The 27,328-nt window shown below is 36.7% G+C and overlaps 1 protein-coding gene across 2 annotated transcripts in view; it reads right to left on the bottom strand.

Annotated features, from left to right (window-relative positions):
• LOC129017761 (coiled-coil domain-containing protein 144A-like) overlaps window positions 1-27,328 on the bottom strand; it is a 125,980-nt gene that overhangs the window by 37,154 nt on the left and 61,498 nt on the right. The window contains exons 12-18 of one of the 2 annotated variants that reach the window (XM_054458492.2): window positions 25,711-25,744; window positions 24,973-25,114; window positions 18,634-18,847; window positions 13,809-13,992; window positions 13,121-13,249; window positions 10,411-11,370; window positions 8,704-8,841 (exon numbers count right to left, since the gene is read on the bottom strand). In XM_054458492.2, the coding sequence (XP_054314467.1) occupies window positions 8,704-8,841; window positions 10,411-11,370; window positions 13,121-13,249; window positions 13,809-13,992; window positions 18,634-18,847; window positions 24,973-25,114; window positions 25,711-25,744 (1,801 nt within the window). The remainder of the gene's footprint in view (window positions 1-8,703; window positions 8,842-10,410; window positions 11,371-13,120; window positions 13,250-13,808; window positions 13,993-18,633; window positions 18,848-24,972; window positions 25,115-25,710; window positions 25,745-27,328) is intronic. The other variant, XM_054458493.2, reaches the window with a different exon arrangement.

The raw sequence follows: 27,328 nt of genomic DNA, 5'->3' as shown, positions 1-27,328 counted from the left end.
CTATGACTTATAATGAGTTAATAAAACATAATGCAATAAATAGACAGAGTCAGCATATTCTGTGGCCAAGATTTGATGGAAATGGGAGTGAAGAGAGAGGCACTGGGTGAGAGACAAAAGGTATGACTGGAGAAAAAAAAATAATGGGATCTGTCTTTGTAAGCCTGACTCTCATCATGTCATGAAGTCAACAAGGCATAAGCTGGCCATACACTCCTTCAAGAAGCAAAAAGTGAAATTAAAGACATTCTACTACTTAAATTTCTATTCTTACATAAGACAACTGGTAATAAGCAACAGGACTGAATACGAGTTTTCCTAAATGTGATTTGCTACTGGCATAAGGATAGACATAGCTCAATATATTAGAATTGAGAATCCAAAAACAAACCCACACTTTTATGGTCAACTGATTTTCAACACGGGTGTAAAAAGAATTAAATGAGAAATGAATCGATTTTTCAACAAATGGTGCTGGGACAACTGTATATCCACATGCAAAAGAATAAAGGTGGACTTCCACCAAATGTCATATGCAAAAGTAACAAAATAGAACCGCGAAATGTAAGAACCAAAACTATAAAATTGCTAGAAGAAAACATAGCCATAAATCTTTGTGACTGCAAAAAAAAAAAATTAACTGGACTTCATCAAAATGTGAAACTTCTGTGCTTGAACAGAGACCATCAAGAAAGTGAAAAGGAGGCTGGGCATGGTGGTTTACACCTGTAATCCCAACACTTTGGGAGGCCGAGGTGGGAGGATTGCTTTAGCTCAGGAGTTCAAAACCAGCCTGGACAACATAGTGAGACCTTCTCTCTACAATTTAAAATTATATAAATTTTAAAAACATAATAAATCATAAAAAAAAATTAAAAGGAAAGCCATTGAAAATATTTGGAAACATATCTGATAAGGGACTTATACCTAGGGTATATAAAGAACTCTTAAAATTCAGAAATTTAGGATAACCCTATTTTAATATGGGCAAAGGATTTGAATAGACATTTCTCCAAAGAAGATATACAAATGGCTCATAAGCACATAAAAAGAGGCTTAAAGTCATTCATCACTAGGGAAATATGAATCAACACCACAATGAGGTACCACTTCATACCTCTAGGTTGGAATCCTTTTTCAATCAAAAATATGAAAAATGTTGGCAAGGATATGGAGAAATTAGACCCTCATACAATGCTGATGGGAATGTAAAATGGTGCAACCACTTTGGAAAGCAGACTGGCAGCTCCTCAAAAGGTTAAGCATAGAGTTACCGTATGACCCAGAAATTCAACTCATATGTATACACCCAAGAGAAAGGAACACATACACAAACACAAAAACTTGTACATAAAAGTTCACAGCAGCATGATTAATAATAGCCAAAACATGGAAACAATCCAAAGGTCCATCATCTGATGAATGGCTAAATAAATGAGTGGTACATCCATAAAGTGGAAAATTATTCAGCGATAAGATGAAATTAAATACTGACACGTTACAACACAATGAACCTTAAAAATGTTATGCTGAGGAATGGAGCCAAGATGGCCGAATAGGAACAGCTCCGGTCTACAGCTCCCAGCATGAGCAATGCAGAAGACAGGTGATTTCTGCATTTCCATCTGAGGTACCGGGTTCATCTCACTAGGGAGTGCCAGACAGTGGGTGCAGGACAGTGGGTGCAGCGCACCGTGCACGAGCTGAAGCAGGGCAAGGCACTGCCTCATTCAGGAAGTGCAAGGGGTCAGGGAGTTCCCTTTCCTAGTCAAAGAAAGGGGTGACAGACGGCACCTGGAAAATCGGGTCACTCCCACCCTAATACTGCGCTTTTCCAACGGGCTTAGAAAACGGCACACGAGGAGATTATATCCCGCACCTGGCTCGGAGGGTCCTACGCCCACGGAGTCTCACTGATTGCTAGCACAGCAGTCTGAGATCAAACTGCAAGGTGGCAGGGAGGCTGGGGGAGGGGCGCCTGCCATTGCCCAGGCTTGATTAGGTAAACAAAGCAGCCTGGAAGCTCGAACTGGGTGGAGCCCGCCACAGCTCAAGGAGGCCTGCCTGCCTCTGTAGGCTCCACCTCTGGGGGCAGGGCACAGACAAACAAAAAGACAGCAGTAACCTCTGCAGACTTAAATGTCCCTGTCTGACAACTTTGAAGAGAGTAGTGGTTCTCCCAGCACACACCTGGAGATCTGAGAACGGGCAGACTGCCTCCTCAAGTGGGTCCCTGACCTCTGAGCAGCCTAACTGGGAGGCACCCCCGAGTAGGGGCAGACTGACACCTCACACGGCCAGGTACTCCTCTGAGACAAAACTTCCAGAGGAATGATCAGGCAGCAGCATTTGCGGGTCACCAAAATCTGCTGTTCTACAGCCACCGCTGTTCTGCAGCCACCGCTGCTGACACCCAGGCAAAAAGGGTCTGGAGTGGACCTCTAGAAAACTCCAACAGACCTGCAGCTGAGGGTCCTGTCTGTTAGAAGGAAAACTAACAAACAGAAAGGACACCCACACTAAAACCCATCAGTACATCACCATCATCAAAGACGAAAAGTAGATAAAACCACAAAGATGGGGAAAAAACAGAGCAGAAAAACTGGAAACTCTAAAAAGCAGAGCACCTCTCCTCCTCCAAAGGAACGCAGCTCCTCACCAGCAACGGAACAAAGCTGGATGGAGAATGACTGACGAGTTGAGAGAAGAAGGCTTCAAACAACTCTGAGCTACAGGAGGAAATTCAAACCAATGGCAAAGAAGTTAGAAACCTTGAAAAAAAATTAGACGAATGGATAACTAGAATAACCAATGCAGAGAAGTCCTTAAAGGAGCTGATGGAGCTGAAAGCCAAGGCTCGAGAACTACGTGAAGAATGCAGAAGCCTCAGGAGCCAATGCGATCAACTGGAAGAGAGCGTATCAGTGATGGAAGATGAAATGAATGAAATAAAGCGAGAAGGGAAGTTTAGAGAAAAAAGAATAAAAAGAAACGAACAAAGCCTCCAAGAAATATGGGACTATGTGAAAAGACCAAATCTACATCTGATTGGTGTACCTGAAAGTGACGGGGAGAATGGAACCAAGTTGGAAAACACTCTGCAGGATATTATCCAGGAGAACTTCCCCAATCTAACAAGGCAGGCCAACATTCAGATTCAGGAAATACAGAGAACGCCACAAAGATACTCCTCGAGAAGAGCAACTCCGAGACACATAATTGTCAGGTTCACCAAAGCTGAAATGAAGGAAAAAATGTTAATGGCAGCCAGAGAGAAAGGTCGGGTTGCCCACAAAGGGAAGCCCATCAGACTAACAGCGGATCTCTCAGCAGAAACTCTACAAGCCAGAAGAGAGTGGGGGCCAACATTCAACATTCTTAAAGAAAAGAATTTTCAACCCAGAATTTCATATCCAGCCAAACTAAGCTTCATAAGTGAAGGAGAAATAAAATCCTTTACAGACAAGCAAATGCTGAGAGATTCTGTCACCACCAGGCCTGCCCTAAAAGAGCTTCTGAAGGAAGCACTAAACATAGAAAGGAACAACCGGTACCAGCTACTGCAAAAACATGCCAAAATGTAAAGACCATCAAGGCTAGGAAGAAACTGCATCAACTAATGAGCAAAATAACCAGCTAACATCATAATGACAGGATCAAATTCACACATAACAATATTAACTTTAAATGTAAATGGGCTAAATGCTCCAATTAAAAGACACAGACTGGCAAATTGGATAAAGAGTCAAGACCCATCAGTGTGCTGTATTCAGGAAACCCATCTCACATGCAGAGACACACATAGGCTCAAAATAAAGGGATGGAGGAAGATCTACCAAGCAAATGGAAAACAAAAAAGAGCAGGGGTTGCAATCCTAGTCTCTGATAAAACAGACTTTAAACCAACAAAGATCAAAAGAGACAAAGAAGGCCATTACATAATGGTAAAGGGATCAATTCAACAAGAAGAGCTAACTATCCTAAATATATATGCACCCAATAGAGGAGCACCCAGATTCATAAAGCAAGCCCTTAGTGACCTACAAAGAGTCTTAGACTCCCACACAATAATAATGGGAGACTTAAACACCCCACTGTCAACATTAGACAGATCAAGGAGACAGAAAGTTAACAAGGATACCCAGGAATTGAACTCAGCTCTGCAGCAAAAGACCTAATAGACATCTACAGAACTCTCCACCCCAAATCAACAGAATATACATTCTTTTCAGCACCACACCACACCTATTCCAAAATTGACCACATAGTTGGAAGTAAAGCACTCCTCAGCAAATGTAAAAGAATAGAAATTATAACAAACTGTCTCTCAGACCACAGTGCAATCCAACTAGAACTCAAGATTAAGAAACTCACTCAAAACCGTTCAACTACATGGAAACTGAACAACCTGCTCCTGAATGACTACTGGGTACATAACAAAATGAAGGCAGAAATAAAGATGTTCTTTGAAAACAATGAGAACAAAGATACAACATACCAGAATCTCTGGGACACATTCAAAGCAGTGTGTAGAGGGAAATTTATAGCACTAAATGCCCAAAAGAGAAAGCAGGAAAGATCCAAAATTGACACCCTAACATCACAATTCAAAGAACTAGAAAAGCAAGAGCAAACAAATTCAAAAGCTAGCAGAAGGCAAGAAATAACTAAAATCAGAGCAGAACTGAAGGAAATAGAGACACAAAAAACCCTTCAAAAAATTAATGAATCCAAGACCTGCTTTTTGGAAAAGATCAACAAAATTGATAGACCGCTAGCAAGACTAATAAAGAAGAAAAGACAGAAGAATCAAATAGACACAATAAAAAATGATAAAGGGGATATCACCACCGATCCCACAGAAATACAAACTACCATCAGAGAATACTACAAACACCTCTATGCAAATAAACTAGAAAATCTAGAAGAAATGGATAAATTCCTTGACACATACATACACCCTCCCAAGACTATACCAGGAAGAAGTTGAATCTCTGAATAGACCAATAACAGGCTCTGAAATTGTGGCAATAATCAATAGCTTACCAACCAAAAAGAGTCCAGGACCAGATGGATTCACAGTCAAATTCTACCAGAGGTACAAGGAGGAGCTGGTACCATTCCTTCTGAAACTATTCCAATCAATAGAAAAAGAGGGAATCCTCCCTAACTCATTTTATGAGGCCAGCATCATCCTGATACCAAAGTCTGGCAGAGACACAACCAAAAAAGAGAATTTTACACCAATATCCTTGATGAACATTGATGCAAAAATCCTCAGTAAAATACTAGCAAACAGAATCCAGCAGCCCATCAAAAAGCTTATCCACCATGATCAAGTGGGCTTCATCCCTGGGATGCAAGGCTGGTTCAACATTCGCAAATCAATAAATGTAATCCAGCATGTAAACAGAACCAAAGACAAAAACCACATGATTATCTCAATAGATGCAGAAAAGGCCTTTGACAAAATTCAACAACGCTTCATGCTAAAAACTCTCAATAAATTAAGTATTGATGGGATGTATCTCAAAATAATAAGAGCTATCTATGACAAACCCACAGCCAATATCATACTGAATGGGCAAAAACTGGAAGCATTCCCTTTGAAAACTGGCACAAGACAGGGATGCCCTCTCTCACCACTCCTATTCAACATAGTGCTGGAATTTCTGGCCAGGCAATTAGGCAGGAGAAGGAAATAAAGGGTATTCAATTAGGAAAAGAGGAACTCAAATTGTCCCTGTTTGCAGATGACATGATTGTATATCTAGAAAACCCCATTGTCTCAGCCCAAAATCTCCTTAAGCTGATAAGCAACTTCAGCAAAGTCTCACGATACAAAATCAGTGTACAAAAATCACAAGCATTCTTATACACCAATAACAGACAAACAGAGAGCCAAATCATGAGTGAACTCCCATTCACAATTGCTTCAAAGAGAATAAAATACCCGGGAATCCAACTTACAAGGGATGTGAAGGACCTCTTCAAGGAGAACTACAAACCACTGCTCAATGAAATAAAGGAGGATACAAACAAATGGAAGAACATTCCATGCTCATGGGTAGGAAGAATCAATATCGTGAAAATGGCCATACTACCCAAGATAATTTATAGATTCAATGCCATCCCCATCAAGCTACCAATGACTTTCTTCACAGAATTGGAAGAAACTACTTTAAAGTTCATATGGAACCAAAAAAGAGCCCGCATCGCCAAGTCAATCCTAAGCCAAAAGAACAAAGCCAGAGACATCATGCTACCTGACTTCAAACTATACTACAAGGCTACAGTAACCAAAACAGCATGGTACTGGTACCAAAACAGAGATATAGACCAATGGAACAGAACAGAGCCCTCAGAAATAACACCACATATCTACAACCATCTGATCTTTGACAAACCTGACAAAAACAAGCAATGGGGAAACGATTCCCTATTTAATAAATGGTGCTGGGAAAACTGGCTAGCCATATGTAGAAAGCTGAAACTGGATCCCTTCCTTACACCTTAGACAAAAATTAATTCAAGATGGATTAAAGGCTTACATGTTAGACCTAAAACCATAAAAAACCTAGAAGAAAACCTAGGCAATACCATTCAGGACATAGGCATGGGCAAGGACTTCATGTCTAAAACAGCAAAAGCAATGGCAACAAAAGCCAAAATTGACAAATGGGATCTAATTAAGCTAAAGAGCTTCTGCACAGCAAAAGAAACTACCATCAGAGTGAACAGGCAACCTACAAAATGGGAGAAACTTTTCACAACCTACTCATCTGACAAAGGGCTAATATCCAGAATCTACAATGAACTCAAACAAATTTACAAGAAAAAAACAAACAACCCCATCAAAAACTGGGCGAAGGATATGAACAGACACTTCTCAAAAGAAGACATTTATCCAGCCAACAAACACATGAAAAAATGCTCATCATCACTGGCCATCACAGAAATGCAAATCAAAACCACAATGAGATACCATCTCATACCAGTTACAATGGCGATCATTAAACAGTCAGGAAACAACAGGTGCTGGAGAGGAGGTGGAGAAATAGGAACACTTTTACACTGTTAGTGGGACTGTAAACTAGTTCAACCATTGTGGAAGTCAGTGTGGCTATTCCTCAGGGATCTAGAACTAGAAATACCATTTGACCCAGCCATCCCATTACTGGGTATATACCCAAAGAATTATAAATCATGCTGCTATAAAGACACATGCACACGTATGTTTACTGCGGCACTATTCACAATAGCAAAGACTTGGAACCAACCCAAATGTCCAACAACGATAGACTGGATTAAGAAAATGTGGCACATATACACCATGGAACACTATGCAGCTATAAAAAATGAAGATTTCATGTCCTTTGTAGGGACATGGATGAAACTGGAAACCATCATTCTCAGCAAAGTATCGCAAGGACAAAAAACCAAACACCGCATGTTCTCACTCATAGGTGGGAACTGAACGATGAGAACACATGGACACAGGAAGGGGAACATCACACTCTGGGGCCTGTTGTGGGGTGGGGGGAGGGGGGAGGGATAGCATTAGGAGATATACCTAATGTTAAATGATGAGTTAATGGGTGCGGCACACCAACATGGCACATGTATACATATGTAACAAACCTGCACATTGTGCACATGTACCCTAAAACTTACCAAAGTGTAATAATAATAAAAAAATTAAAAAAAAACAAAACTGTGCAAGCCAGGAAAAATAATAATAATAATAATAATAATAATAATAATCTGGGAGCGCCAACCACCCAAAAAAAAAAAAAATGTTATGCTAAGTATAAGAAGCCAGTCACAAAAGACCACCACATATTGTGTGATCCAATTGATATGTGGTGTCCAGAGTGGGCTAATCTATGGAAACAAAACAGATTGCTGGTTCTTTTCAGGGTCATGAAATTATCCTACAATTGATGATGGTGATGGTTATGCACTCTGAATATACTGAGACCATGAATTCTACACGTTCAATGGGTAAACTGCATGGTATGAGAAGTACGTCTTAGTAAAATTGTTTTTAAAAACTTGGTGGTAGAATCTAGATACATCTCTTAATTCTCTACTTTGGATGTACATACTATACATGATTTGTAAAAATGCACAATATATTTAAAATGAAAGGAAAATGAAGGAAGTACCTAACATTTCAAGTAGTTTGTAAACTAAAACATTTGCATTTTGGAGAACAGTACTATGGCCTTTCTGTACAAGTGATCCTGAAATTCATGAAATAAATATACACAGATTCTGTACCTATTCACAAAAGTAAAGATAAGAAATAAGACAATTTTCTGGAACATTCTATCAAACATTATCCTACAATTTAATCTGGCTTGTCTCACCATGGCAATAGAGAAATCACTAAAAAATACCACTTCACAGAAAAAAAAAGTCTCTCAGCTTCTGTGAGAAATACTGAATAATTCCCAACTTTCCTAAGGATCTTTGGAAATGGTTCTTATTTTTAAAATGTATGTACTTATGAGGAGAAAAGGACAGAATGAAAGCCAGAGGTTAAGAAAAAAGTGCATTATAAAGATAATAAAATTGTAATAAAATGAATTATAATAAAAATACAAAAGAAAACTATCCACTGCAATTAGTATCCTAAAACATCTGACATTATTTCACCACCCATAGATTAACGGTTGACATGTTATATTTCATACATACTTCACTTCTGATTTGACCCAATTTCCTCTTTGAATCCAGTGTATCATCTAAATTAATGTGACAACGTGATGTAGCCTCTGACATAGGTTGTTGTTTTAGGGGATCGGTCCATTCTTGTTGGAGTTGTCTCATAACTACCTGTGAAGGTATTTTTGTTACTGATTTATAAATCACCTTATTATTAAATTATGGTAGTAAGATTTAACTCTAACATATATACTTTGAAAAATATCAACATATATATGATTCACCTTCTTTTCCTCATGTGTGCACATTCTTGTTTATTACTGAATTCAGTTAAGGACACAGAATGTGTTATCTTCCTGCCAAATCAGTTTTCTGTTAACGTAGGCAATAGATTCAGCCCACTACTCACTCTTCCCTGAAACATCTGCAATGCTTAACAAGCTACTAAAGTCTCAAAAAGAAATCAGTATGTGGATGGGGCTGCTGGTGGTAAATCTCACACTGTGAAATGTTTTCCCTCTTTTTTGTTAGAAGCTCAAATCAACCTTGGAGTTCCTTGGATATTCAATTGCCTGCTCAGATCTTTCCAAAAGATTCCTATCTCAGAATACAAGTAAAATTCCAATGGCCTTTGAGGCCCTACGTAACCTGACCTCTACCTCCCTCCTGACCTCAGCTCCTACAATGTCTCACCTGTTCAGTCCATTCCTGCTATATGTGGAATCCTGCCACTTCTGAATTAGTTTGAAAATGGGACTCAATGCCAAACAAATAAATCAAAATAGCCACAATTACCTTTCTACTGGTCAAAGTTATATCCGAATGATAGGCAGTGAGCCTTGAAATGAAAATTATGAGCAAATTCTTTGTAAAAACATTCAAAGTAAATTATAAATACCAGCGGTAAGATTAAATCTAATATGGCTTTTCTAAAATTCACATCTGTCCCAAATTATGATTTGATAAAAAGTAAATGCCTTTAGGTGGGGTGCGGTGGCTCAAGCCTGTAATCCCAGCACTTTGGTGGGAGGCTGAGGTGGGCAGATCACCTGAGGTCAGGAGTTCGAGACCAGCCTGGCCAACATGGCTAACCCCGTCTGTACTAAAAATACAAAAATTACACAGCAAGACTCCATCTCAAAGAAAAAGTAAGTGCCTTTAAAGAATTGAGAGGTCATAACAAGTAATCTGAGACTGAAATTGTCTCAGATTAAAGTCAAATTGATATGAATAAAAATAAGATTATACCAACTTAAATACATTACAAAACTACTGAAGAAAAAGTATTATGAGATACAGCAGTATACTTCAGTTCACCTGGGAAATCTGGAATTAACGGTCAAAGAAACCCTCCTCACTGAATCTTAATTTCAAAATACTCATGTCAGGTATGAGCATTTCTATTTATCTGCTTCATGATGGTCTTAAAACATGGCCACATAAAGGCATTGCAAGATCATTTCAGCAGCATAAGACTACATTATGAATATTAGTCTGTACCTATTAACACTGTAACTGATCTTAAAATTTCATAGGTGACACAATTTCTCTACTCAAAGTAAAGCATCTTTCAGGTTTAACTTCTTTTTCGCAGGTACATTTCTAGGCTGATATAGCAAATACATTAATTATCTATATATTTTTATATTCAACTAGATACAACATTTAGCCATAACCAAATATTACTTTACATTTTCTTTCAGGAAGGTTGAAAAATATTTTATCTTTCTTAATACTTACTTTTCTTTCTACTTTCTCTTTCTCACATTGATCCATTCTTTCTTTCAAATGATTATATTCATCCATCAGCTCCTTGTTCTTCTCTTGTAGTGAAAGAACCTGCTTTTCACTCTCAGCTTGAAGATTTGGGGCAAAAGCATGAAATTGGTCTTGGATAGTACTGATTGTCTTTTCTTGACTGTTAGCTTTCTTGTGAGCATCATAAAGTTGCTTGCGAAGCAACGTATTTTCACTTTGTAGTTGAGATAATCTCTCCTCTACAGATTCCTGCTTGGCAATGTATTTCTTCAGTTTGCTTTGTTCAATCTGGTACATTTGTTCACTTTCTTTCTTCTCACACTTTGTTTGACTGAGGTCTCTCTGCAAACGTTCCAAAATCAAACTCTTTCTTTCAACAGCATCTCTTGTGTTATGGAGCTGAATTTGTAGGCTGTTGATTTTACTTTCAGCATTAGAAAGTTTTTCAGAAAGAATCTCATTCTTAGCTTGTAGGTCAGACATATCAACCTTTATTTTGTCCTGTAAACCAACCCACTCTTGTCTTGTTCTCTGGAAATCAAGTTGTAGTTTTAGGTCTCTTGATGTCTGACTTAGATCACAATCATGTAGAGCAGCAGCCAGTCTACAACGGTATGATTCCATTTCTATTTCCAGTCTTTCTTGGTTCTGTTTCTTATTCTCCAGTTCAGAATTGAGTATTTTGTTCTCAACTGTCAGATCATTCAGCTGTCCACTGTACTGGAGCATTGTTTTTGTTAACTTTTCCTCATTTAATTTTATAATTTTTTGAAGGTTATCATTCTTTTCTTTTACAACCTCAATGTCTTCAAAATATTTCTTTTCCTTTTGCTGGTTCTGATTTTTTATTGTATCTATTTCCAGTCTCAGCAAGGCAATTTCTTCCTGCAACATGCAATTTTCATGCAAGAGATCCTTTTCTTTCTTATGCCTATGAGAAATCTAAGTAAGAAAGGAAACATTTAGTAGCACTCAATAAAATGACATAGCATGATTACCTCTGAAATTAAAGAATGACCTGAACATGTATACAATGAAAAGATTGCCATAAGTGGATATCTAACTGAAAAAAAATATTGGATCGAAACTTCAAACCTCACAGAACATAAATTCCCAAAACTTCATAAGTTTATTTGAAGATAATGAATCCATGAAAGTAAAAAATAAATGACTAGAGAATTTTTAAGCATCTCAGAATTGGAAAAGACTTTCCCTGAATTACAACAAACTCAAAGGCATAAAATAAAAGATTAATAAATTTGACTACATTAAAAAATTGGCTTTACACTCTGACATCTAACCTATACACCACCCTATAGTAAAAGCTGTAGCTTTGCATATATGTGGACAGAGGAAATTTCCCAACTTTCTTTAAGTTCTTTTTTTTCCCTGAGAATATTCTATAGCCATTTTATTTTTCTAACATTTTTATCGTCAGTTATAGAAGAATTACATTTATTCATAAATGCTAAACCTAAGCATTATATTAGGCTTATTTTTTTTTTCGAGACAGGGTCTCCACTCCACTCCACTCAGGTTAGAGGGCAGTGGCACAATCAAGACTCACTGTAGCTTTGGCCTCCCTGGCTCAGGTGATCCTCCCACTTCAGCCTCCTGGGTAGCTGAACTAGAGGTGCACGCCCCCACACCCAGCTAAATATATTTGTACTTTTTGTAGAGATGGGGTTTTGCCATGCTGCCCAGGCTGGTCTGGAACTCCTGGGCTCAAGTGATCCACCCACCTCGGCCTCCCAAAGTGCTGGGATTACAGGCGTGAGCCACTGCACCTGGCCTTGTACCAAGCACTTGTACATACATCACTGAACTCATTTATATCACAATTCTGAAAGGAGAGGTCAAAAAATATGCAAGCTGCAAGATTTTCCCTAGGTCCTCTTACTTTACTTCTAGTGCTCTTCCACCAAATCATGATTATTTCTGTTGTAAATATATAAATATAAAAGAGGCTTTTTATTTCAAAACACCAGTGGTAAAAAAGAAGTTACAGAGCTTTTCTTAGAAAATCATGAGATTATCTGCTATTGCAATAACTTCTGTTTCCTCTTTATAATTTTTGAAACAGAAATAAGCATGGAACAGGAAAATACACTGAACTGTTTTTCTAAGAACAAAATACTTATCAATAAATTATCACTAAGTTTATATTATGGCATATCATTGTTTTCAAAGCTCTTTGCACTGAAATGAGATGCTACTTGCAGCAAACTGTTACTCTCTTCAAAAGTAAGGAGAATAGCATCTGAAGTATGGCCTCTGAACTGGCTTTACATTTCATCTTTACTACCAATGGAAATAATGATGTAACCTCTCCATTAATATGTTAGGAAGATGAAATTATGTCTGAAAACTAGAACGTCTATTGTTAAGTAGCAAGGGTTTTGAGACTGTGGGAAGACAATTAATTCCTATGAAAAATAACAAATGTTTCTCCTTTGGATAAGGCCACTGTGAATGTCACTACTTGACTCTTGCAGACAAATGGAGTTGAATTGAAAACATGACTTTATCCAACGGGCCAAAAATGCCAGAACCACTATCACCACCCTTAAATGTGTGTGTGTGTTTGTTCGTGTGGTTCAAAAATCCATTATACTTTCCAAGTTGCATAGAGTTGTTTTTTAAAAATATATTTACATACAAAAACATATTTGAAAATGACTAAAGAAAATACCTCAGAATTAATTTTCTTTTGAGCCATTTCTAGCTCCTTTTGTTTACTGGTTAGAATCTGATCTTGTAATATTCTGGCATTCTGTTCTTCAGAAAGTTGCTTCTGGGCATCGTTTCGCTCCTGCACAACCTAGAGAAAACATGGAGGTTTTGGTCTAACAGTACTGAAAAAGAAAGTCTAAAAGGTTAATTAAGAGCAGAGCCTCTCTTATCAAATGGTTAAAAGGAAGTAGCTTGTTAAAACACAAGAACTTTTATCCCTCAAGAATCACTCAAATCTTAATGCATACATGACAGCTAAATTTGTCAAAGAGGAAAAACAGTTCTTAAATACGTGAAGATACAGCATTGTGAAATAAAATTTCTTTCAAAACATTTAACTAGTGTCATTATAGTTTCAAAGCTATTTAGCCTGTATGTTAACATAAACAATGTGCAAATGAACATCTATGCTAGTGATTAAACTCAACTTATCCTCCATTCTGAAAACATAGACTAAGCATCTATTAGATACCGAGGTTTACAGTAAATAATTTTATCTATAAATGTCATAGTTCATTTTTAAGAGGAGATAACAGTTTTGGTTTGTTTTAAACCTAAATGATATACATGAAGCCAAAAAATTTATAAGTAATACTGATGAAAACATAAAGTTAGAAATATGAACTTTTCACCAAAGATTAATTTACCAGATCCAAGTTCTTTCTTACTGTCTTCAATTCCTTAACAAGTCTTCTCAGATTCCATTTAAGTCGCTGCTTCGTTTCAACCTCTTTCTCACATTCCTCTTCTTTTATTCTTAACCGTTCACTATCTTTATTATATAACATATCGGCATTTCCTTTCTCCTCTTTTTCTTGTTTTAAGGCAAGTCTGCAGTTAAATATGGATTATATTAAAATGTGTTTTGTTAGAAAATAAAAAAGTTTATTTTGTGATCTGGCTCTTCCCCTGTGGGTTTATTATCCTCATAGAAACTCCTATGCTCTTGTTTCCTTTCGAGTTCTCATGTTTTTAATTTCTCACTTCCATCTCTTCCAAGGGGCATATATATTTGAGAGGTAGTGAGGAAAGAAACAGTCCGTTAACTAGTAAGTTTCTGTTACTAATAACCCTGGTAAATATTATGGAAAAGCATATTTGAAATTTTTCAGTAAGGTAACAAGTTGAAAATTACTTCTTTTTCACATGTTATGCAAGTTGAAAATTAGTTAATTAGAACAGATCATTTAGAGTTAGCTAATTTAAAAGAAGTTACTGTTTAGAAATTCACTAGAAATGCATTTTCATCTTCATGAAATATTGTATATGTAGCCATAAAAATGATTTACAGTGTAAAATAACACCTTCAGATGTCATTCACACAACATGTATCTGCAGATTACTATAATCCAAGACTAGGCTAAGCTGTCTAATAACTGTTACCCCCATTCTTTTTATGTTTCTCTTTTTGGTAACACTTTCAACTTATCTTCTTGATTCTTATGTATTTTATAAGCAATTTTAAAATCTCTTTTTGGAACAAGACAGGATCTAATATTTATTATAAAAGTAAAGGATAATATGTGTTTCAACATTAAATTTGGAATTAATTTTATCTGCATATGAGAGATATGGAATAAACTAATCATCAATTACTTTCCATTTTACTTCTTATTTCATGCATATTTAGAATAAAACTGGGAAGTCCCAGCCTGAGCAATCAGGTAAGAGAAAGAAATAAAGGGCATCCAAATTGGAAAAGAGAAAGTCAAACTATCTCTGTTTGCCTATGACATAATCTTTTAGCTTAGAAAACCCGAAAGACTCCTAGATTTGATCAATGAAATCAGTAAAAGTCTCAGGTTACAAAGTTAATGTACACAAATCAGTAACACTAGTAAACATCAAGAATGACCAAGGTGAGAATCAAATCAAGAACCTAATCCCTTTTACAATAGCTGCAATAACAACAACAACAACAAAAACCTAGGAATATACTTAACCAAGGAGGTGAAAGATCTCTGCAAGGAGAAGTAGAAAGCACTGCTGAAGGAAATCATAGATGACACAAACAAATGGAAATATGCCCTATGTTCCTAGATTAGAAGAATCAATACAGTGAAAATGACCATATTAACCAAAGCAATCTACAGATTCGATGCAATTCCTATCCACATACCACTGTCATTCTTCACAGAATTAGAGAAAGTACTCCTAAAACTCACAGGGAGTCAAAAAGAGCCTGAATAGCCAAAGCAATCCCAAGCAAAAAGAACGAAGCCAGAGGCATCACATAACCAGATATTAAACCATACGACAAGGCTAAAGTAACCAAAACAGCATGGTACTTGTATAAAAGTACATATGTAGACCAATGGAACAGAATAGTGAACCTAGAAATAAAGCCAAATATGTATAACCAGCTGACCTTTCACAAAGCATACAAAGATATAAACTGGACAAAGAAAACCCTATTCAATAAATGGTGTTGGGAAAATTGAATAGCCACATGTAGAAGAATGAAACTGGATCCCTATCTCTCACCATATATAAAAATTAACTCAAGATGGATTAGGCCTAACATGGTAGTTCACATCTGTAATCCTGGTGCTTTGGGAGGCCAAGGCAGGAGAATGGCTTGAGCCCAGGAGTTTGAGACCAGCCTGGGCAACATAGTGGGACCTCATCTCTACCAAAAAAAAAAAAAAACTATGTGTATATATATATATAAAACATATAATATATATTATATATAAACATATATGTTATATAAATATATATAACATATATGTTACAAATACATAACATATATAAATACATATTTTTATGTTATATATATTTATATATAACATATATTTTAATATTATATATAAACATATTATATATTATATATATATATAACATATTTTTATATATATATATATATATTTTTTTTTTTTTGAGACAGAGTCTCGCTCTGCTGCCCAGGCTGGAGTGCAGTGGTGTGATCTCGGCTCACTGCAACCTCTGCCTCCCGGGTTCAAGCGATTCTCCTGTCTCAGCCTCCTGAGTAGCTGGGAATACAGGCATGCGCCACCACACCCCGCTAATTTTTGTATTTTTAGTAGAGACGGGGTTTCATCATGCTGGTCAGGCTGGTCTTGAACTCCTAACCTCGTGATCTGCCTGCCTTGGCCTCCCAAACTGCTGGGATTACAGGTGTGAGCCACTGCGCCCGGCCCCCAAAAATATTTTTTTAATTAAAAAAGAGATGGATTAAAAACTTAAATCTATAACCTGAAACTACAAAAAAAATCTGAAAGAAAGCCTAGAAAAAAACTCTCTGGGCACTGGCCTAGGCAAAGAATTTAGGATGAAGACCCCAGAACTAAATGCAACAAAAACAAAAATAAATAAATGAGACCTAATTAAATGAAAAGGCTGGCCTGGCACAGTGGCTCAGGCCTATAATCCCAGCACTTTGGGAGGCCGAGGTGGGGGAATCACCTGAGGTTGGGGGTTTGAGACCAGCCTGACCAACACAGAGAAACCTTGTCTCTACTAAAAATACAAAATTAGCCAGGTGTGGTGGCACATGCCTTTAATCCCAGCTACCTGGGAGGCTGAGGCAGGAGAATCGCTTTAACCAGGAGGCAGAGGTTGCGGTGAGCCAAGATCATACCATTGCACTCCAGCCTGGGCAACAAGAGTGAAAGTCTGTCTCAAAAAAAAAAGAGAAGAAAAGGTTTCTGCACAATAAAAGAAATAATCGGAGTAAACAGACAACGTACAAAATAGGAGAAAATATTTGCAAACTATGCATCTGACAAAGGACAAACAAATCAGCAAGAAAAATAAAAATAATCCCATCAAAAAGTGCACAAATGACATGAACAGATATTTCTCAAAAGAAGATGCACAAATGGCCAACAAACATATTTTAAAATGCTCAACATCACTAGTATTCAGGGAAATGCAAACTAAAACAACAAGGAGATAGCACCTTACTCCAGAATGCTCATTATTAAAAAGTCAAAAAACAATAGATGTTGGTGCAGATGTGGTGAAAAGGAAATGCTTATACACTGCTGGTGGGAATATAAATTAGTACAACCTCTATGAAAAACAGTAGACAGATTTCTCAAAGAACTAAAATAGAGCTACCATTCAATCCAACAATCCACTACTGGGTATCTACCCAAAGGAAAAGACATCATTATATCAAAAAGTCACCTGCAAACATATGTCTATTGCAGCACATTTCACAATTGCAAAGATATGGAATCAACCTAAGTGTCCATCAACTGATGAATGGAATAAATAATATGTGGCATATATACGCCATGGAGTACTATTCAGCCATAAGAAGAACGAAATAATGTCTTTTGCAGCAACTTGGAAGGGACTGGAGGCCATTATTCTAAGTGAACTAACTCAGGAATGGAAAGCCAAATAAAACCACATTCTCACTCATCATAGGGAGTTAAGCTATGGGTGCACAAATGCAGACAGAGTGGTATAATGGATATCGGAGAATCAGAAGTCAGGGATTGTGGGAGGAGGGTGAGGGATGAGAAACTACCTACTGAGGTACAATGTGTACTACTCGGGTGATGGGTGCACTAAAATCCCAGACTTCACCACCATACAATTCATCCATTTAACCGAAAACCACTTGGAACCCTAAATCTATGAAATTTAAAAAAAAGCTTTCAAAAAGAATAAGACTGTATAAATATTTTAAAAATTACTTTGGGTTTAGAAAAGTGACCGGTTCATGCTCTGTTGGTTGAACAGTAAATTAACACAAACATTCTTGTGAAAAATTAAGAAATATTGATCAAAGTTCTTTTTAAAAAGTTCCTACATTTCAACCAAATAATTCTATATTGGAGAATTTATTCAAAGTGAACAGTTTAGGAATGTAGAAAAAGATTTATATAAAAAAAAGTTTTGGGCTGGGCATGATGGCTCACTCCTGTAATACTAATGACTGGGGAGGCCAAGGCAGAAGGAATGCTTGAGGTCAGGAGTTGGAGATCATCCTGAGCAACATAGTGAGACCCTGTCTCTACAAAACACTTAAAAAGTTAGCCAAGCATAGGAACGTGCACCTGGAGTCCCAACTACTTAGGATGCTGAGGCAGGAGGATGGAGTTCAAGGCTGCAGGGAGGTATGATCACACCAGTGAACTCCAGCCTCAGGCACAGAGTAAGACCCTGTGTCTACAAATAATAATAATGATAAAAGATGTTCCTTACATCATTAATTATAAATACAAGATAATTTTAAAACCCAAATTACAATTTGTTAAATGCATAACAAGATTTCATATGATGGAATTCTATATGGCCATTAAGATTGCAAAGAATATGCATTTATTTATTAGAAGAGTTCACAGTTAATCATTTGTTTTATTATTTCCAACAATTTCATATTCCACAAGACCAAGATTTCTCCCCCATTAATCCCCAGAAGGTAAGTCAGCAATTACAAAAATTCTGATATATTATCTTTAGTATAAATATTTATTTAGAACTAGAATATCATACCTCAAACTGTACAGCTCTTTCTCCCATTCAATTTTTTGAAGCTCTAACTGTAATTTTGTCTTTTTTGTTTCAGATAGCTCCTTTTGTAGTACACTGACCATATTTTCCATTTGTTTAATTTTTACTGTAAGTCGTTCATAGTCATTATTCTTAAGTTCCAGTAAGCGTTCATATAAACAAAATGTGTCTTGGATTCTTGATAGGCTAACAGAATCTGTGTCAGGGAGAAAACAAGGTGGAAATAAAATATATGAGTACTTTTTAGGTATAAAGGACTGTGCATTTTAACATTGTCTCCTTCACACATTGAACAAATATGCACTGAGTGCCTACAATGTGGCAGACATTCTACTAAGCTCTGCAGATAAAACAGACAAGACCTCTGCTCTCATTTAGCCTTAAGAGTAGTGAGGAACAGAGACAACAAACATGGCAATTATAAATTCAGATAGATGGTGTAAGAAAACAGAGTTCTATGATCACATAGGAGAATTTGATCTATACTGGCCCAGGGAAGACTTCCCTGAGGAAGAGATGACTACACTGAGAAATGAAGAGTGAGAAGGAAGCAGTTAAGCAAAGGGGTGGAAAAGCATCCTAGGCAGTCGACAGCAGGTGCTGAAGCTCTGCTGCAATCTGCTTCTGGCCACGATGGACAGCAAGTACTGATTTACCTTCTTGCCTGAAACAACCAAAAATAAAACAGACAAAATATATTGTACAATGATTTACCAGGCAGTGGACTTCAGGTAATGAAGACCATTATCCCCGTAAGACAGGAAACAAATGAAATTCATCCAACATTCCAGCTCCCTGCCTTCACGGAGTTTCCAGGCTACTGCAAAGAGAGAACAAACTGACATAGAGTCCACCAGATTCCCTGAGATGAGATGATGAAGCCGAGAGCCTGGTAAAGCCAAGGCAGACAGAGAAAGAACAGAACAGAACAGAACAGAACAGAAGACAGAGAAAGAACAAAACAGAACACCGGAAAGGACACAGAGTACAGGGAAAGAACACTGAAGATCTGCAAAAATGCCTCCTGGGTATCTAGCAGAGTAACAAACAGCACATGTGTGCCAGAAAACTGCCCCAGACCAAGGGGAAAAAAAATCTCAAAAAAATTGGAAAGAAACATGTCTGGTGCTCACAATGTGCCAAAGAGTGTTCATTCCCATGAGCGACACTGGGAAAACTCAGACTTCGCATGGCAATGAATAGAGTCATCACAAAGCTCTTGCCTCAGGAGCAGGATATTAGACCAAATCATAAAAGCAAGATCAGAAAGATCAAGCTGTTCATATGGAACTCAGCTGTATATTAAAATTAAGCTCAAGCAGATAGGCAGAGGCATGGAAGACTCTTTTTAAGCAAACTACACTTGTAGAGATTTAAATTACAATGTCAAGAATGAAAGCTACAATGGATGGAAGTGAACACAGATTAGACACCACCAAAGAAAAGATTCATAAATTTGAGACATCAGTGAACTATGAGAAAACTTCAAGCAGGAATAAGTCCCCAAAGAGGGAAAAAGAGAGGCAGAAAAATAAAAAAAGAATGGCCAAAACTTTCTAAATTTAAAGAAAACTATAATCCTACAAATCCAGAAGTATCTGGCTGGGAGAGAGGAAATGAAAGTATACTATTCTAATTTTCTTTTTTAAAAAATTTCAGTAGGTTTTTGGGGAACAGGTGGTCTTTGGTTACATGAATAAGTTCTTTAGTGGTGGTTTCTGAGATTTTGGTGTACCCATCACCCAAGCAGCATACACTGTACCCAATCCATAGTCTTTTATCCCTCCCCCCCCTTTCCCCCCAAGTCCCCAATCTCCATTGTATCATTCTTATGCCCCTGCATCCTCACAGCATAGCTCCCACTTACAAGTGAGAACAGACAATGTTTGGGTTTTAATTCAAAATTTTCTTATGCCAAATATGATATGCCATAATATTTTTTGAAGATGGACAGTGATAAGTTAAAATCATATACTATCAATTATAGTGTAACCACTAAGATAGAAAAAAATAGTTATTGCTAATAAGCCATAAAAGGGAGATAAAAATAAATCATAAAAATTACTGGACTAATTGAGAAGAAAGCAGAAAAAGAAGAAAAGAGAACGAAGAACTGCGCGGACCAATGGAAATCAAACAGCTTGATGACAGACAAACCTCACTGTATCAATAAGCACATTATAAATGGAACTGGCCTAAAAATCTCAATTAAAAGGCAGATTGTCAGACTGGATAAAAATGCAGAAGCTTTTTAAAAAGTTCCTATAAAAAAAGTACTTTAAATGTAAAAACATAAATTGTTCAAAAGGATGGAAAAAGATATACCAGGCTAAAAGTTGACAAAAGAAGACTGAGAAGAAATGGCTACATTAATACCAAAGTAGATTTCACAGCAAAAAAAAAAAAAAAAAAATTACCAGCTATAAACAGTCATTTCCTAATGACTTTAAAAAGTTCAGTTAATCAAGAACATATAATCTTAAATGTTTGTGCACCTAATAACAGCTTCAAAATATATGAGGTAAAAATCAATAGAAGAAATAGACAAATTCACAAGTACAGTCTGAGATTTGAATATCACTTACTCAATAAGTGATAAAACAAGGGAGCAGCAAATCAGCAAGAATGGAGTAGACTTGAACAACACCATGCTTCTCAAGTACCCAGGGAGCACTTACCAAACAGACCGCATTCTAGGTTCTGCAATCAATCTTAATGAAAGAATTAAGTCAGAAGGATTTAAGTCATACAAAGTATGTTCCCTGACCACAAGGCAATCGAATAACAAATTAGTAACAAAATATCTCATCAAAACACTGAAATATTTTAAAACAAAGTAACACACATCTAAAGAACCCTAGGTCAAAGACATGATGCAAAGAGAAGTTAGAGAGTATTTTGAACTGAACGAAAATGAAAATACTACATATCAGGATTTGTGGAACACAGCTAACAGTACTTAAAATTTTTTAGCACTTAATGTCTATATTAGAAGACTCTCAAGTCAATGGTCTTGACTTCTATCTTAAGAAACTAAAAAAAGAGAAGAAACTAAAAAAGAAGAACAAATTAAACCCAAAGCAAGCAAAGGAAATGATATAATAAACGTCTGCTATAGCCTCACATTTGCATCCTCCCGCAAATCGTATGCTGAAACTTAATCACAGAGGTGATGTTATCAGAAGGTGGGGCTTTGTGGAAGTAATTAGCTCATGGGAGCCAAGCCCTCGTGAATGGGATTAGTGCCCTTATAAAACAGACTCCAGAGGGCTCATTCACCTGTTTGGCCATGTGAGGACACAGGGGGAAAAAAAGGATCTATGAACCAGGTCCCTCACCAGACACCAAATCTGCCAGCACTTAGATCTTGGACTTTTGTGAGAAATCCATTTCTGTTGTTTATAAGCTACCCAGTCTATAGTATTTTGTTATAGCAGGCCGAACAGACCACAACATCAAAGATGAAACCAATAAAACAGAAAAACAATAGGAAAAAAAATCAGTAAAACCACACACTTTGATGAGGTCAATAAAAGTGCGAAAACTCTATCTAGCCAGGTTGATCATAAAAAAGAAGATGCAAATTACAATTTCAAAAACATAGTAATATGACATTTTTATAGATCCTACAGATACTAAAAGAATAGCAATATAATAAGGTGAGATTTATGTGACTAAACATGACAACTTTGATAAAACGGATACTTTCCTTGAAAAACAAAAATTACCAAGGTTCAATCAAGAAGGAATAACCTGAACTGTCCTATATCTATAAAAGAAAATAAAGCATAAGTAAAGCCTTCCTAGAAAGAAAACTCCAGGCCCAGATAGCTATGCTGGTGAATTCTACCAAACATTTAAGAAGTAATATAACAATTTTACATGACCTTTTCCCCACCCTCAAAAAAATAGAGGAGAAATATAACTCATTCTGTCACTCTAGCATTACCCTGAACCAAAATCTGACAACGATATTACAAAAACAGGAAACTCCCTCATGAACATGGACGTAAAAATTTAACCAATTTCTCAAGAAACCAAGATATTCTCCTTTGGGTGAGTGAACAACCTCTGGTACAGCCATGCGATAATGAGCTATCATGCCATGAGAAGACATGAAGGAACCACAAAGGCATATTACCAAGTGAAAGATGACAGTCTAAAGGCTACACACTGTCTGATACCAACTATATGACATTTTGGAAAAGGCAAGACTATAGATACAGTAAAAAAAAGTCAGTGGTTGCCAGGAGTTGGGGAGGGAAGGCGGGAAAGATGAACAGATGAAGCACAAAGGAGTTTTAAAGCTCTGAAACTACTTTGGATAATACTTCAATGATAAATACATGTCCTTATACCTTTGTCCGAATTCACAGAATGTAAGACACGGAGACTGAGCCCTAATATAAACTATGGACTTTGGGTGATCATGATTATCAATTCAGGATCATCAATGAGATCAAGTGTACCACTCTGGTGAGGATATTGATAACTGTGGAGGCTATGCACGTGTCGGAGCAGGGAGTACAGGGATAATCTCTGTGCCTTACTTTCAGTTTTGCTGTGAAGCTAAAACTACTCTAAAAAATCGCCTTTTAAAACTTTCTAAATAAAACCTTGGCAAATCAAATCCAATGATATGTTACAAGGATAATACATCATAAACAAGTGGGGTTTATCCCCAAATACAGGGTTGGTTTGACATCAAAATATCAGTTATTCACCACATTAAAAAACTAAAAGAGAAGAACCATATGATCATCTTAGTATATAGAGGCATTTAATAAAATACAACATTCATTCCTGATTTAAAAAGAAAAATCCTTCTCAGTAACCAAAGAATACAAGGGAACACCATCAGCATGATAAAGAGCATCCAGAGATGCTCTTTATCAGCTAACATGTGTCATGATGAAGAACTGAATGCTTTCCCTGTAAGATCAGGAACAATACAGGAATGTCTCCTTTCACTATTTTAGTCAGCATTGTACTGAAGCCAGTGCAGTTAGGAAAGAAAAGAAAATAAAAGCTACCTGAGTTGAAAGGAAGAAGTAAAACTGTCTTTATTCACAATCGTGATCACATAATAGGGATGGGTAAAATCCAACCTGTGGCACAGCTTCTTATTTTTGCAAATAAAGTTTTATTGGAACGCAGCTGTGTTTTTTAACATATGTATTGTCTATGGTTGGTCTCATACTACAATGGCAGAGTTGATTGGCTGTGACAGAGACCATTTTGTCACAAGTTTAAAATATTTACTATGTTTAGTAAGATAACAGTTTGAAAATGAAAAAGGTTTGACTACCTTTGGTGTATGTAAAAAAGCTGACTGAATCGAATCTCAATTTTAAATGTTCATAAGCTACCGAGATTGGAAAAGACAGTTCACCAAAGAAGATACACAGGTGGCAAATAAGCACATACAGGATGCTCAACATTATTAATCTTTATGGTAATACACATTAAAACCATAATGATATGCATAATACACACCTATCAGAATGGCTAAAATTTCAAAATTAAAAAACAGCAATAATAAGAGCTTGTGATGATACAGAACAACAAGAAATGTTGTATACTGTTGGTTGGAATGGAAAATCAATACAAATACTTTGGAAAACAATTTAGCAGTTTCTTAATAAAGAAATACAAACGGACAGGAAGAGACTTTTATGGATGATGAACATGTTAACTCTCTTGATTATGGTGATGGTTTCACATGTGCATATGATTGTATATTTTATATATGTGCAGTCTATCATATATCAGTTATACCTCACTGAAGCTATCAACTGCTGGAACAAACATCTAAGATACTGGGTGGGACACAGAGAAAGAGAAGCGTAAAAACGATGTAGGATAAAGCTAGAGGATTCAGATCTCTAACCTTATAGCTATGAGAAGTAGTAGCTGAGTTATAAGCAAAGGAGTAACATGATCAGATCTGAATTTTTAAAAATATATCATTATGAATGCAGAGTAGACCATGGTTTTAGGAGGTGGGGTATTCAGGAAAACAGTTCTAAGATTCCTAAGATTTCCGCAGCATTCCAGGTGGAGAAAAAATGGTAACCTGACATTGGGGGAAGGAATAGGAGAGAAACAGAGTCAACAAAAAGATTGGGAGTGCCACTCACACTGAGAAAAGTACAGTGGAGTTCTCATGGCTCTTTGGTGTAGAATATAAGTTAGTTGTCTATTTTAACACTGAGCATATTTCTGAGATGCGCTTCACTATCACATGTCAGTTCTCAGCAATGTATACACACACTACTGCAGGATACATCAAAAGGCCTTGCATTTATGCAATGGTCCTACCTTTACACTCCATTCCAAGTTGTTCAATCAGCAATATAAAATTCTCATAAATAGAGTGAGATAACTCACAATCCTCTGAGGCTGTTTCAGATGGCCTCATCGAGTCAGCAAAGTCAGCCCCAGGATGTATTTGGTTTTTGACCTATAAGATAAATAATACTGTTTCAAAATGTCCTCGAAAGATTTATAGCGTATGCTAAATGTACAGAAGTGGTATTTCTCCATTTTTTTTTTTTTGATGAGCAAAAACACAGGTACTTCTTTAAAGCAACAGATTGTTCTTAAACAGTACTGTTATCAATGGCTACTGTTTCTTAATCACTTTTTCTAAGCAAACAGTTTTACAACAAAACATCCTGTTTTTTTCATTTTACCTTTTAGAATTTTTTGGGGGGGGGATCTATTGATTTTATTTTTTTTTATTATATTATTTTATTATTATTATACTCTAAGTTTTAGGGTACATGTGCACAATGTGCAGGTTTGTTACATATGTATACATGTGCCATGTTGGTGTGCTGCACCCATTAACTCGTCATTTAGCATTAGGCATATCTCCTAATGCTATCCCTCCCCCCTCCCCCCACCCCACAACAGTCCCCGGTGTGTGATGTTCCCCTTCCTGTGTCCATGTGTTCTCATTGTTCAGTTCCCATCTGTGAGTGAGAACGTCTGGTGTTTGGTTTTTAGAATTTTTTTTTTAAATAATATTTTAGATCATTTACTTTTTTACAATACCTTGTTCTTTTCATTAGAATTTTTATCTGCAGGCCTGAAAAAAGAAACAATTCCTTTTAGAAAAATAGCAAAGATGTAAAATACAAAGACTATCTAATACTATTGCTTTATCATATAAAATATCTGCATTTGTATTACTTCTATTCATCAAGTGTACAGGTAATTTTTTTTTACAGGTAATGTAAAATACAGTAATTTTCTACAATGGACATTAAACTATAAACAGAAACAGCAACATTATGGGATAAAGAAATTTGCTACTACTAATATCATTACAAAGAATTAAATTTAGGTCAAGATTTCTGATAGTAAAACCAAAAGAAAAAAAATGTGTTACGTGCATTGTGTGATAAAAATAAATATACCAGGGTTTTCTCATTGTTGTCCTTTTCAATAAAAACAAGCTTTTACGGGCACTAAAACCTATTTGGAAAATATTACTCACATTCTTATATAAGGGACACCCCTTTTTAATGATGATATTAGTTAGCTTTTTCTGGACTTGCTATGCAGGTACTATGCATCATTCTGAGCACTGTCTATGTGTCAAACTCATGTAATCCTCTCAACAATTCTGTGAGGTCAGTAACATATTAAGTATTTTATAAAGAAAGAACATAGGCACAGAAGGGCTATGTGACTTTCCTCAGCCCATACAGTTGGCCAGTAGCAGACCCAGCACTGAAACCCAAGAATTCTGCCTCAAAAACATGTGTTTCCTGATATGCTGTGAAGGTAACATTTGTTTTCAAGTGTTTTAAAGAGAGATGATAGCAGATGAAACCACATTGTCATTCCATTTCTGACTACAACTATAATAACTTCAGAATCTTGCAATTTTTTTCTAACAAAAAAACTTTATACTGAGGCAAGTTCGGAAACCTATTTTCAAAAAACTAAAAATTATTTTTAATGAAATCCATCAACAGGTGTTCATTCATGTATTCACCCATTTATTCATGCATGCAACAAATAAATACTCATTGAGCACACAATACATGCTGATGGCAATGTTGGTCCAGGGAAACATGGTTTTGATATTTTAGAACTTTATAATCCATTGTGGGTCAACCTGATTAAATATTTTTTTAAAAAAACTTTATAGGCCGGGCACAGTGGCTCAAGCCTGTAATCTCAGCACCTTGGGAGGCCGAGGCAGGTGGATCACAAGGTCGGGAGTTCAAGACCAGCCTGGCCAAGATGGTGAAACCCCGTCTCCACTAAAAATACAAAAATTAGCTGGGCGCGGTGGCAGGCGTCTGTAATCCTGGCTGCTCAGGAGACTGAGGCGGAAGAATCGCTTGAACCTGGAAGGCGGAGGTTGCAGTGAGCCGAGATCACACCACTGCACTCTGGCCTGGGTGACAGAGCAAGACTCTGTCTCAAAAAAACAAACAAGCAAACAAAAAAAACCCAAAAACAACTTTATAATCCAGAAGTAATAATCTGTGATAGATTGTCAACAGTTAGCTTTTCTAAAGTACTTGAACAAACCCCCCGCTTCTCCCCAGAATCTAAACAACTATAAAGTTGATACACCTGACATTTTAGAGTACCTTAGCAGATCATACCTATTCATCAAGGGATGTTTAAATTCTCTTCAGTATGGCCTAAGTGT

Source organism: Pongo pygmaeus, chromosome 19, assembly GCF_028885625.2.
Source record: "Pongo pygmaeus isolate AG05252 chromosome 19, NHGRI_mPonPyg2-v2.0_pri, whole genome shotgun sequence".
Taxonomy (NCBI): domain Eukaryota; kingdom Metazoa; phylum Chordata; class Mammalia; order Primates; family Hominidae; genus Pongo; species Pongo pygmaeus.
The sequence above is the reverse complement of the archived record's forward strand: the minus strand, read 5'-3'. Positions and strand labels throughout refer to the sequence as shown.